At 42.1% G+C, this 14,835-nt stretch overlaps 1 protein-coding gene across 1 annotated transcript in view; it reads left to right on the top strand.

Moving 5' to 3' along the window:
- The window catches only part of LOC136862906 (zinc finger protein rotund), a 275,534-nt gene that overhangs the window by 85,358 nt on the left and 175,341 nt on the right, over positions 1-14,835 (top strand). The window contains exon 2 of the mRNA XM_067139185.2: positions 8,329-8,606. Within this exon, the coding sequence (XP_066995286.1) occupies positions 8,329-8,606 (278 nt within the window). The remainder of the gene's footprint in view (positions 1-8,328; positions 8,607-14,835) is intronic.

The raw sequence follows: 14,835 nt of genomic DNA, 5'->3' as shown, positions 1-14,835 counted from the left end.
ATCGATCATTGCTGACAGCGCTTACTTATGGCTCATACTTAGCAATTAATACACAAAAACATCCCTCGGTCATGAAGGCGAAGCCATTTTTCTTGTTTTCATTCCCGTCCCGGCAATCCCAGCATGCCTAGAGGCATAGCGCGCACCGTTAATACTGGAATTCCATCGGTCAATTCTGTCAAAGATTTGGCAATTCTTTGATCGACTAGAACATGTTCTAATTCACTTTCAAGACTTTTAAGACTCTCAAAACTTGTCAATTATTGCAAACGATTTGACAAGTAAACTTGTGAAGTATTGAAAATTCTTGTGAAGTCTTGTGAAGTCTTGAATTTGACAAAAATTTGATCGTGTACAACAGGCTTTAGTGCACTGTTTAGGCAGTAGTGTAAAATTACTACTAGTATTGGCTTCAAGCTTTGTTGTTTCGAAATTCCGGAGTTATTTTCACCGTATAAAATGCAATATACGAACCAAAATACTCTTAATATCTGCAAAGGCTCGTCACCGATTACGCGGCCGATTGTACAGACTCCTCTGACAAGTGAGAGAAACTGTGCCCAGAGAGTCGTAATGGTAACAACTAGATAGCTAAGACCGACTTCAGTTTCGTCCAGGTACTCCGGAACTACTTATCTTTCAGCACAAGCCACTAATAATAATAACAATAATAATAATAATAATAATAATAATAACATTTTTTCATTCATTGTAACAGATCTTGAATAATAGTATTTTTGGCATTTATGACCAGCACCGTGCTGTACGGGAAGCATTTCTGCCTCCTACACAGAGGCACCGAGTTCAATTTTTGTCTCGTTCAAGTATTTTTATTGCGGACTGGGAGATGGAACGGAGTTCACTCAGCATCGCAGGACTAAGTGAGGAACTGTCTGATATGACAAGCAGCAATACTGATAATAATAATAATAATAATGATAATGTTATTTGCTTTACGTCCCCCTAACTACTTTTACGGTTTTCGGAGACGCAGAGGTGCCGGAATTTAGTCCCGCATGAGTTCTTTTACGTGCCAGTAAATCTACCGACATGAGGCTGTCGTATTTGAGCACCTTCGAATACCACCGGACTGAGCCAGGATCGAACCTGCCAAGTTGGGGTTAGAAGGCCAGCACCTTAACCGTCTGAGCCACTCAGCCCGGCGCAATGCTGGTAAAAATGCCACCACGCTATGTGCACTCTAAGATCTGCAAACCACGTGATTAGCAGGAGTCGTCTTGGAAGGCAAAAATCTTTAATTTTCTATATGTGCCATAAGTTCGTTTCCTTTTTTAGTCTTGATACAAGCAGACCACTTCATTTTGGATCTCCCACCCTGTAGATTTCTCTTACAGTTATTTTATGACGAACGGCTCCGTTTTGTGACAGTATCTCATTAGTTCAGGAAAGGATCAAGGAAATATAGATTCAATTGAAAGTAGTTATCCTATAACTAAAGAAGAGGAACCTGACAACTTCTTCTGGAGCTAAAAGTGTCGTTTATGAACTCATTACGACTACCATTCAGGGACGACTACCATGACGCAACGAACATTTCCTGAGGGAAAAGGGCGGTAGTCAGTAGGACATAAACATTTTTCGATGAGAACGTGTACATTTTTTGTATAATGTTATCTGTCGAACAGAGGAATCAGGGCGATAAAATACTAACATCTTCTGATACTGTGCGTGCACTAGATGTAGGCTACTCCCGTTAGAAGAAATGAAGCGACCAGCATACAGAGTCATATAATAATAATAATAATAATAATAATAATAATAATAATAATAATAATAATAATAATAAAAAAGGTTTTACGTCACACTAATTACGTTTACGGTTTTTGGAGACGCTGAGGTGACGGAATTTTGTCCCGCAGGAGTTCCATACGTGTCAGTATATCTACCGACACAAGGCACCTTCAAATACCGTCGGACTGAGCTGGGAGCAAAGCCACCTGCTCAGAACTCTACCGCCTGACTTACTCAGCCCGGCTCAGAGTAATCTACCAAACAGACAAATCTCCATGTTCGCCGATCAGTTCTCCAGAACCATGGGTGATTGCCTTACAGTGCTTTGAAGAACCGAAGTTTTAATGGGAGGTTTTAGTACCATGCCGGCCAATCTGACCTTCGCAAGCCTTTAACTGTATCAACCTGTTTACAACTTCTGGCTACTACCACGCTTTCCTTCCTGACTATCTTTAGGCTAGGGTAAATTTTTATTAAATATTTACAGTATTATAAGTGCCAATAAACACGCCAAATAATAATAATAATAATAATAATAATAATAATAATAATAATAATAATAATAATAATAATAATAATAATAATAATAATAATCAGTGCTTTTCTTCTGTGAGAAAAGGTGCCGGTACTCAACAGGTACTTGCCTATTAGAGCAACTTCTACACTTCGAACATACACTCCAATTATTATTTTAAATATCCAACAGTCTGGTCAGTATTATCAGATCTATTTCCATTTAACCCCGTGAATATTCGGTCTTGGTTTTGTGATCCTCTTCACCACGTGAATTTTCGGTACTAGGATCACAAGTAGATTTGACAATTTATACTCCCACAGCTTTCCCTATTTTGCTTATTGACTAAAATACTACTTATTTTACTAATTTTTAACAATGTTTGCACTGATTTAACTTACGGAAGTGTTATTCAAAACTCAGGTGAACACCTGCATGTTCCAGAGCTGATATAGAACTGAGAGTCTAACACTGGAAACAATCGGAAAGTGAACACAGCTTCCTATTTCCGGCTGCGTTCCCAACCTATAAAGCATGTAAACATGGTACCAGCTTACGAGAATCACAACTGAAAATTCTATACGTGAACACAGTACCATCTACTGTACTTGAATATTTAGAATAATAAATCGCAGTTCTCTAAAAGAATTGGGAAAAGAAGGTGCCCGTACTGCGTATTGCTGCGTACCGGCAGAAAAAAGCAATAATAATAATAATAATAATAATAATAATAATAATAATAATAATAATAATGTAGCTGGTTTCTTAGTCCCAGTAAGTACTTTTACGTTGTTTTTTGTTTTTATGGAGATGTAGAGATGCCGAAATTTTGTCTCACAGTTCTTTTACGTCCCGAAAAATCTGCCGATATGAGGCTGGCGTATTTGAGCACCTTCGAATACCACCGGAGAGAGCCAGAATCGAACGCGTCGACTTAAGGTAAGAAAGAATGCCAGTACTCTACTATCGGAGGCTCTCAGCCCAATAATAATATTATTATTAATAATAATAATCGTCATCATCGTCATCATCAACATGATGATACTTCTACGATTTCGCCCGTGAAATATTAAAAGTTAAGCAATAGGGAGCGTGGTTAGTACTGTACTTGGCTGTGTGCTTTTGTCTAGTTTGGAAGCAGAAAGGTACTTGTCGTTAGTGATGGGTTGCGACTGGAATCGCGAAGAGTCGATTCCATATGCCTGGGGAATGGGATACCCGATTCCGGAATCAATTCCGAGGAACTAGTAGCACCATCTATGATACAGATATGTAAACACGTGCAGCACTAATGCGTTCTGTACTGTGAGTTCGTTTTGGTGTAGGTCACTTTACAAGCCATGCCTGCTCTCACTGTAGCGTCCTGGAGTTATATATTCTAATGCGGCTGTAATTTTATCAGAAAATATGATCATCTGTTTGAAACTAATCAAATTGTATGGATTGTAAACAAATCAAAACTTGTACGGGGATGACATAATATAACACTACTATTTCATAAAAATACAATCGTACCAGAGAGACAACAATAACTAATGTAAAGCAGTGATGAAAACAAAAATAGTAATTCTGACATTTCCCATAATGATATTTAGTAGTAGTATGAAACGTTCGTCTTCTACTTCTTCTTCTTCTTCTACAAATTTTCTCACACCTGTGGGGGTCGCGGGTGCGAACTTTACCTCACATGTTGATTTGGCCCTGTTTTACAACCAGGTGCCGTTCCTGACGCCAACCCTATGTGAATGGGTGTAATCACTATTGCGTGTTCCTCTAGTTGTTGGTAGTATAGTGTGTTTTCTGTATATGAAGATGAAAATGTTGGGACAAACACAAACACCCAGTCTCCCGGACAAGAGAACTAATGAGAAGCGATTAAAAATCCCCACCCGGCCGCGGATCGAACCTGAAAGCATCAGAACCGAAGGCCTCAACAATCACCATTCAGCCAATGAGTCAGACAGTAGCACGATATGCTCATTACAAATTAAATGTAACGGAAGCCAGATATGCTACGAAACAACTTGTGTACTTATTAAAATGTGACAATTCCACGGACTTTGTACGTTTATACTAGCGATATTCGAAAATTACATTAGAAATATACAGTATAAACATAAATAACAATGTAGATTGCTACACCCAGTGTTGAAATGTGTAATGTGATTTCCTTACTACAAGGATAAATTGTTATTTCATTATTATGTTTCATAATTCATTTATGAAAACCAATAAGACATTTCACTGTATACAAACAAAATAGTAAATATTGCACGTTCGAAATTGCCCCACTTATATACGGAAGAATCACTCTAGTGAGTGCGCCCAGCACACTCTGGTGACGTCATCGGGAACCGATTCCTCGCATGCGACATTGAGTGCGACCTCGGAGTCGTAGAAACCGATTCTCGCCATTCCAGGCGTCATTCGTGCACATCACTACTTGTCGTCCAAGTGGAAGTACACTCCAGGTCAAGATTATTTATGTAATAACCCGGCGGGTCAGGTCAGGCAAGACATTGGTATATAAAAAATGGCGTATGGCTTTTAGTGCCGGGAGTGTCCGAGGACATGTTCGGCTCGCCAGGTGCAGGTATTACGAGTTGACACCCGTAGGCGACCTGCGCGTCGTGATGAGGATGAAATGATGATGAAGACAACACATACACCCAGCCCCCGTGCCATTGGAGTTAACCAATTAAGGTTAAAATCCCCGACCCGGCCGGGAATCGAACCCGGGACCCTCTGAACCGAAGGCCAGTATGCTGACCGTTCAGCCAACGAGTCGGACTATTGGTATATAGAGGACTAGCTACGTGCCTCGGCTTCGCACGGGAGCAGTTATGAATCAGACGATAGGTTACTTTTTTACCGAGGACTTACCAGATTTCTCCGTATAAGGCATTAGTCGTTTTTCCTCCAGTAATGCACACGAGTTCACCTCTGTGGTTTAGTGGTTAGTGGCCCGGGTTCGATTCCCGGCTCTGCCACGAAATTTGCAAAGTGGTACGAGGGCTGGGACGGGGTCCACTCAGCCTCGAGAGGTCAACTGAGTAGAGGTGGGTTCGATTCCCACCTCAGCCATCCTGGAAGTGGTTTTCCGTGGTTTCCCACTTCTCCTCCAGGCAAATGCCGGGATGGTACCTACAGTAACTTAAGGCCACGGCCGCTTCCTTCCCTCTTCCTTGTCTATCCCTTCCAGTCTTCCCATCCCCTCACAAGGCCTCTGTTCAGCATAGCAGGTGAGGCCGCCTGGGCGAGGTACTGGTCATCCTCCCCAGTTGTATCCCCGACCGAATGTCTCACGCTCCAGGACACTGCCCTTGAGGCGGTAGAGTTGGGATCCCTCACTGAGTCCGAGGGAAAACCCAACCCTGGAGGGAAAACAGATAAAGAAAGAAAGAAATGCACACGAACAAAAATTTGGTTTGATGTAACACGCGAAAAAGACGCGTAAGGCTGTCCATGAGAAAGACATTCTCCACTGACATGGGGAGGTCACGATCTTCGCATCACCGATTTTGTTCAAATTTAGTAGGTTGGTAGTACTTCATCACAAAAACACACTGGCAAAATCGTAGCGCGAAACTCTCAAAAGTTTTCGAAAATAAACTATTTTGAAAATGTCGAAGAAAGTTACGAGATGTTTAGCATGCCAGGTACCATGAAGCGAGAAACTGTGGCGAGGTGGTCGGCTGGTTAAGGTTCTCCATTTCAGTTATGAAGATGGTGAGTTCGAGGCACGCAGCTAGCAGCGTTTACCCCATTCCTCCCTTTTCCTTCCTTTTTTCGTTCGTTCGTTCGTAATCTGTTTACCCTCCACGGTCGGTTTCTCCCACGGACTCAGCGAGGGATCCCACCTCTACCGCCTCAAGGGCAGTGTCCTGGAGATTCAGACTCTTGGTCGGGGATACAACTGGGGAGAATGACCAGTACCTCGCCCAGGCGGCCTCACCTACTATGCTGAACAGGGGCCTTGTGGAGGGATGGGAGGATTGGATGGGACAGGCAAGGAAGAGGGAAGGAAGCGGCCGTGGCCTTAAGTTAGGTACCATCCCGGCATTTGCCTGGAGGAGAAGTGGGAAACCACGGAAAACCACTTCTAGGATGGCTGAGGTGGTAATCGAACCCACCTCTACTCATTTGACCTCCCGAGGCTGAGTGGACCCCGTTCCAGCCCTCATACCACTTTTCAAATTTCGTGGCAGAGCCGGGAATCGAACCCGGACCTCCGGGGGTGGCAGCTAATCACGCTAACCACTACACCACAGAGGCGGACTCTTCCTTTTTTCATCTGTTACAAATGTATTTTCTTCTATTACTGCAAAAATAGATTTTAAAATTTTCTTTCCCAATAATTCGGCCTCTTCTGTAATCTCTACAGAGTCGCCGGGATCCAGTAAGCGATTTATACAAAGAAGGTGCTCGACGTAAGCAATGGCCTTTTTCAACTGTTTATTTGTTGTTTGATCTCCCGGGAACTTGTTTACACTTTGCGTACCTTCACGTTCAAAAACACTTCCGTTCAAAAAAATTCACATGCGAGATCTCCATGCCGATCGAACTTACGATGAGCACGTCTGGTTACATCGCACACAACCGCTACACGACACAACGCGGTCGGACAGTGACTAACTGTTGCTCTCATTCGCAACACGAGGAAAAGGGGGATCAGGAAATGTCAAAAAAAAAAGGTGAGACGAGCTTGAGTCGAACGCCCCATCTTCAAAACTGACTTGGAGAACCTTAACCACTCGACCACCGCACCATTGTCTCTTGCTTGATGTACCTGGCATGCTAGACCTCTCTTAACTTTTCTCGACATTTCCAAAATCGCTATTTCCTAAAATTTTTGAGAGTTGCGCGCTGCTACTTTGCCAGTGTGTTTTTGTGATTTAGTACTACCAACCTACAAAGTTTGAACAAAATCGGTGATGCGGGCATCGTGACCTCCCCTTGTGACACCAACTCCAGCCACGCTACGTGTCTGAATATATGCCTTGTTTATTGTCATGCGAAAGCACACTCTTGTCGGGATTTGGGCTCGTCTGAAATCAAAATACAAATCTGAAGGAATCATAGGGATTGTCGGTATTAAGATCGCTTCTCCTGTGCCACAGCCAGTTACATTAGTAGCTTCGATCAAACAGTTCTTCAAAAGGATCACTAGAATCGCATTCCATTGCATAACTTCGGGGGTGTGGATTACGTAACAATACAATAGGCAAACCTACTTTCAAAATCAGCTTGTGTGGTGGCAAGCGGGAAGGATATAATTTCAATTTAAGAACGATTTTAAATTTTGTCCTTTTATGGTGTAATTCGCATGCCTATTTTTAACAGTTTTGTACATATTAGTCCTCAGCATGATTAAGGAATTAAGGAGAAGTTAGCTGTTGAAAGACCGAGCGAGTTCGCCGACTGGTAAATGTCACGTAGCTGTGAGCTTGCGTAAGAGAGATGGTGGGTTCGAATCTCTCCGTCGGCAGCCCTTAAGAATATTTTTCGTGGTTTCCCATGTTTACACCAGGCAAATTCTGGGACTGTACTTTAATTAAGGCCACGGACGCTACATTCCCAATCCAAGTCCTTTCTCATCGTTACGTCTCCGAAAACTTTCGATATTTTAACGCGACTAGCAAAAGAAATGTTAAGAGTAAGGTTAATTGCATGGTCGTTGCTTCTTCTGCGGTGCTTTTTGGTTGTCACTGTGAAAGCGCAACAGAACAGGCAACGTGTATTTTAGTAGGCTTATTTAGTAGTATTTATTGCTACATCTGACTTCATTCCAAATTTGGTGTACTATAGTCTAACAATAGCTGGCCTGAGGAATTGGTTCTTTCTGAGCATTCGCCCGCTCTCAACCTCCTATACCAATGATTTTTTCAGAGAGAGGCGTGCCAAGGAATTTTATGACAAAAACTCCTTTGACCCCTCTTTCTCTGTATGACGAAGTAAGAACAGGATATGATCAGGAGACGAAGTCCTCAGGCCTTTTCTTTAGTGTTAAGATTTGTTTCTTGTAAGATAGTTATGAATTCAATAATATTGTTATTTGGCAGGTGGTAGCTTGGAGGAGGCTCGTATGGATTCCGGCCACCAAGGGGGTATGCCACCCTCGCTGTACAGTTCGGGGGCAGGCGGCGCGCCCCGTTCCAACAGCAGCAGTAGTTCGGCGTCCCCACCAGCAACGGCCTCAACGCCGGCGTCCGCTAGCGCTGCCATGTTAGTGGTACCGCAACCCATCAACGCATCCAAAATGGCGTCGGGTCAACCAGGAAGTGTGATGGCAAGCAACGGTGGTACAGGCCGCAAGTACCAATGCAAGATGTGCCCTCAGGTAACTTTACGTCTGACGTAACCATCGCATGTTATATTAGCAGCTGGCTCTGTTTATTACATAAATTATACAGCCTTGACAACTGGTAAAAGGTGTCGCTTTGAGCTGCAAGGTTTCAACATATCTTGACTTATTAAGGAACGCATTTACCTACTAACACTTAAATGAGGACTAGTATTATTATTCACAATACTATTCAAAGCTAGATCTGAGATATGCCACATCAAGCTCAAATATTATCGTTCAGTGTGTATATTCGAACCTGCAAATGGTAGTAGGCCTATAACTTGATTTGCATGTATCATGAATCGTGTTGTGTTCAACATTTGTAGCTAGACAATTCAGGGAAATAATTCAGTGCATTTGACATTCACTGAGACGAAAAGTACGTGTTTGTTTCTTGCGTGAAATTCATATCCGTTCTCAGCTCCTTCTGAGTCCACTTATCTAGTTACCATCGGGGTAACTGTCCTCTCAGTTTCCCTTTCTACTTCTGCCCTAGAGGAGAATAATAAACGTAACATAAGAAAGCAGGGTAAATACTATTTGTGCAGTCCGCTGAACATATTTCTAATTCGATGCAGGCTTTTCCAGCTTCGTAGTGGCGTTCTGAGGAGATCTCATATCAATCCTTTATTGTTCATTACTCTCGAAAAAATCGAGTTAAGTATTGAATCCATTCCCTGAATATTTAAAAAACGCTGATTTTCTGCAGCGGAATATTTAGAACTTCCTCTTGTAACGGAAAATTAGATTGTTTGAATGTTGAGGAATTTGAGAAGTGCGGGTAGATTCTCAGTTGTTAATTGTGACATTTTCCCCTCCCTTTCAAAAGGCTCAGGAGGATATACAAGTGTAGGTATGGATAAAAATATCATCGTAATACTCTTTTGACCTTTATTTGCCTTTATTTCCTAACATTTTTAGTTTTCTGGACTGAATACTCACTGCACAACAACTTCAGTTATGTAACATTATTTCGTGCCTTCTTGAATTCTTGATTTTAAAAATATTTTTATTTTAATTTCTGTTGGAACTATTCAATTACATGTGCTACTTTTTTCACCTGTTAAAAGTAAAAAATATCAACTCTATTGCATGTATTTGAAGATAATTCATAACTGAACTGACTTGGAAGGACTCACAGTAGTTTATAAATAAATTAATAAATAATTCATTAAATAATTAATAATCTTCTTCTTAATCTGCTTACCATCCAGGGTTGGCTTTTCCCTCGGACTCAGCGATGGATCCCACCTCTACCACCTCAAGGGCAGTGCCCTGGAGCTTCAGACTCTGGGTCGGGGATACAACTGGGGAGGATGACTAGTACCTCGCCCAGGTGGCCTCACCTGCTATGCTGAACAGGGGCCTTGCGTGGGGATGGGAACATTGGAAGGGATAGCCGCCTGTTGCCATTTCTTGATGAATGCAGTATTTTTGTATCCGTCTCTTGGCACAGGCCAGAGCAAAGTGTAGCTTCCACCGAAGTCCCAGTCTCATCCATGGCTGTGACAATATGGAAGCTGCTGGGGTATGAGTGGTGCTGAGTAATAACATTTGGGGCACAACTAGTGTCTGAGTGTTATGAAAGGTGTTGCTCATAGGATCAGTCGTGCTGCAGTGGCACCTTCTGGTCCAGTAAGGAAAGCAATGGCAAACTACCTCACTTCTCATCTTGCCTAGTACGCCTCATTTGGGCTCTGCTATTGGTTTTTGCAGTTTCCCTATAACTGCATAGCCTTTGGTGGTGCTATTTGAGGATCAAACCAGCCTCTGGGCTGATGACCTAACAGACAGGAAGGGATAGACAAGGAAGAGGGAAGGAAGCGGCCATAGTCTTAAGTTAGGTACCATCCCGGCATTTGCCTGGAGGAGAAGTGGGAAACCACGGAAAACCACTTCCAGGAAGGCTGAGGTGGGAATCGAACCCACCTTTACTCAGTTGACCTCCCGAGGCTGAGTGGACTCCGTTTCAGCCCCCATACCACTTTTCAAATTTCGTGGCAGAGCCGGGAATCGAACCCGGGCCTCTGAGGGTGGCAGTTAATCATACTAACCACTACACCACAGAGGCGAACTAAATAATTAGTAATTAAGGATTAATATTTACCAAAATAACTACGAACAACTCTTGGTGGCAGCGTTAACGAGCACATTCTCGACTTAAGTTAAATGTTAATAATTACTCTCGTAAATAAATGTAGTAGTATTGTTCTCTACCGCGAAAGTAGAAGTTCTCCCCTCTTACTTAAAACCTGTCTCCAGAAATATCTAGAACCAACTGTAACCTCTCCTGTGTTTTGAATAAATTGAGAATGATATGTAATTAGTAATACCGATGTAACCATAGTGAGTTCTGTAGAAATAGTCTTTTAGACCTTTGTCCATTTCTTTCAGAGTTTTTACTTTAAAAGACTACAGCAATGAGCAGGAAACCAGACTGATTTATCTTTAAACAGATACAATCGAAGACCTTCTCAGAAATGATCTCTTCAGAGGACGTAGATGGAAATCGTAACATTACATCCGAACCCACTAAGTTATTCTGTAGACTAATTATTATTCCTGCATCGTAGACTTGCGACGACATAATCAACAATATAGGCTCAGACATAAGAACGTATTTTAAATTTGAAAAGGATGAAGATTGCTGTTTTACAGGACCTGACATCTCGGTCATCGGATCAGTGATATCTATAGAAGCCGGACTGAGTGATTCAGATTGTAGAACGCCAACTTTCTGAGACCAAGATGATCGGTTCTATCCCGGCTCAGACTGGTGGTATTTGAAGGTGCTTAAATACGGCAGCATCGTGTCAGTAGATTTCCTGGCACTTAAAAGAACTCCTACGAGACAAAATTCCGGCTCCTCATCGTTCTTCTTGTGTTAAAAACCATTTGTAATAAGAGTTGTCTTTCCTATTGGGCTTGTTGAAATTGTTAAAAATGTTCTTAGTGAGTCTGTCGTCGGGCATTCTTGAAATAGGTCCAAAGAATTTAACCCTTCGTTTGCGTATTGTATCTGAAATCCTGCTGCATGCTTTATATACTTGTTTGTTACTATGTAATCGGTATGTGTCAGCACATCTTTTCGGTCCGGTAGGCTCATTTTTCTTAAAATCTTCCTTTCCTTCTTCTCGTATTCTTAGTGTCGTTTCTGGTTGTTAATCCTAGGCATTCTCACCGAGCTCGATAGCTGCAGTCGCTTAAGTGCGGCCAGTATCCAGTATTCGGGAGATATTAGGTTCGAACCCCACTGTCGGCAGCCCTGAAAATGGTTTTCCGCGCTTTCCCATTTTCACACCAGGCAAATGCTGGGGCTGTACCTTAATTAAGGCCACGGCCGCTTCCTTACCACTCCTAGCCCTTTCCTGTCCCATCGTCGCCATAAGACTTACCTAGCAAAAAAAATAATCCTAGGCATTTTGAAGCATACAAGCAGTCTGGTTGGATTAATATCTGATAGTGTCGTAGTTTAGTCCTACTAGAAATCACTCTCTTGTTGTACGTGTTTTTCATACGGTGGAATGCAAGCTCCATAATAATAATAATAATAATAATAATAATAATGGAAAGCAGTGGCTCAATTATATATTCATGCAACTGCTTATTGATCCGATACCCACAACACTGCTGCTATAATGGAAGGCAGTGAAATACAAAATTACCAAGTGTCGGAGGATGAAACCATCTCTTAGGTAATGTTCTTACTACCTGTCCTAGAATAAATACAAACACGCATGATTTGTAATAGCCAGAATAAGTAGAAACGGGATAGAAAAATGTTACCTGGGATTTTATCTTGGTTTGCAAGAATTTCTCTGCAAAATACAGCGGTGCAGTTTACTTAATGCTTGCATGAAAAGTATAATCACCGAGCGAGTTGGCCGTGCGGTTAGGGGCGCGCAGCTGTGAGCTTGCATTCGGGAAGTAGTGGGTTCGAACCCCACAGTCGGCAGCGCTGAAGATGGTAATGGTAATGGTAAGACCGTAATTAAGGCTACGGTCGCTTCTTTCCCTCTCCTAGCCCTTTCCTATCCCATCGTCGCCATAATACCTATTTGTGTCGGTGCGACGTAAAGCGACTTGTCAAAAATAAAATAAAAAGTATAATCTTGATGCATCGAGAAAAATAATCTATTTATTACGAAGCTTTGAAAACCCCGAACATTTAAATCAGCTTGTAATGCGTCTTGTCCTGCCAAGAGAACTGCTGCCTAGCCTAGCTGCTTGCTAACTCCGATAATATAGGAGTGTCATGTGAATTTAGCTGAGGCAAGTAGAATTCGCTCTGTTCGTGTGTATATTTCAGAACGGAACTATTTATGTCCTAACAAAGAGTTTTACAGACTGAAGCAGGTGGATTTTCCATTAAAGTCTTCACAACAATTCCTCATTCTCAACTTTACCGGATGTTCCTTGTCTTGGGTAAACTTGCACCCTTTATAAGACATACCGTAGATTGTGATAATAATTTCATGGTAGGATTTAATAATGAATAATGATGTCCGTAGAATTGTTAATGTCGCTTAAATACACTTCTGCCAACAATTCCTACGTCCATTAGTAGTTTAATGATACTGTTACAGAGTTAGAAAATAGCTCTTCACAGATAAATTCGCGGTAAATCAGTTACCCAATTGCATTTGAGAAGGGACGGTCGGAGGGAGGGGACGTAGACTTAGTATCATCTTCCCGCTGGCTGGCGTGCCTAACACGCCGGAAGCATGGTCCGCCTGCGGCTACCAACAGCCACAGCTTGCCTGCTACCAGACCAGCTCGCATTCCTTCTTCCATTGCAACATCGTCTTTCCAACTGCATCTTCATCTCCAAGAACTGGAAGTTGTTAATAATTTTCTGCAAATTTTGGCAGGAGTGTCCTACCTACGCAGGCTGATCACGTGTTCCTGCCCTGTTAGGCCGGACTACCGCTGCCGGCTGGACTGATTTGAAAGCACTTAGAATTCATGACCGTTTATGCAGACTATATCAACTTTACGTCGCTGCTCTCCTCCCACCTACTAGCAGACTGTCTAGTTAGTTCTTCTCACTGGGAGTTCTTTTTTATTGTGTCACTCATGCAACCAGGAGAGTTTCTTCCTCATTGCAAGTTAACTTAAACATTTCTCGGGATGAAAGGAAGGAGATGGGAATGTCAAGTTCCATAGCTGTCCTTAACTAAAAGTATCGTAGTTTTTGAACTGCCCATTGCCTTCATTTGTTTATAAACTCATAGGAAGATGACGAAAATAAAAAGAGGACTACAATATTTCGAGAAGTCTCAATAATATTATTTCAGAGGTAAAATGCGTGTCTTTGATTTATAAGAGGCATAATCATTTATTTATTTATTTATGTATGTATTTATTTATTTATTTATTTATTTATTTATTTATTTATTTATTTATTTATTTATTACCGGGCAAGTTGGACGTGCGGTTAGGGGCGCGCAGCTGTAAGCTTGCATCCGGGAGATAGTGGGTTCGAACCCCAATGTCGGCAGCCCTGAAGATGGTTTTCCGTGGTTTCCCATTTTCACACCAGGCTATTGTTGGGGCTGTACCTTAACTAAAGCCACGGACGCTTCCTTCCCACTTCTAGCCCTTTCCTATCCCATCGTCACCATAAGACCCATCTGTGCCGGTGCGAAGTAAAGCAACCAGCAAAAATTTATTTATTTATTTATTTATTTATTTATTTATTTATTTATTTATTTATTTATTTATTCACTTATTTATTTATTCTTTTTCTGTCACATTTTCCACTTACTGGTGAAGTTGCTGGTGTGATTTGTGTCGTTTTACGGTTTTACGGTTTATGCAGATACCCTTCCTGATGCCAACTCTGTGTGGAGGGATGCATTCACTATTGCATATTTCTCTGATGGTTGGTAGTGTGGGGTGTCGATACGTGTATTTAAAACAAACACACACAGTTCCCGAGCCAGATCTTTTTTACAACTGGCTTTATGTCGCACCGACACAGATAGGTCTTATGGTGACGATGAGATAGAAAAGAGCTAGGAGTGGGAAGGATTGGCCGTGGCCTTAATTAAGGCACAGTCCCAGAATTTGCCTCGTGTGGAAATGGAAAACCACGGAAAACCATCTTCAGGGCTGCCGATAGTGGGGTACTAACACACTATCTCCCGAATGCAAGCTCACAGCTGCGCGTCCCTAACCACACGGCGAACTCGCTTCGTCGGTCGCAGTTCTAAATCCAATT

Source organism: Anabrus simplex, chromosome 2 (assembly GCF_040414725.1).
Source record: "Anabrus simplex isolate iqAnaSimp1 chromosome 2, ASM4041472v1, whole genome shotgun sequence".
Taxonomy (NCBI): Eukaryota; Metazoa; Arthropoda; class Insecta; order Orthoptera; family Tettigoniidae; genus Anabrus; species Anabrus simplex.
Note: the sequence above shows the minus strand (reverse complement) of the source record. Positions and strands in the feature narration are given on the sequence as shown.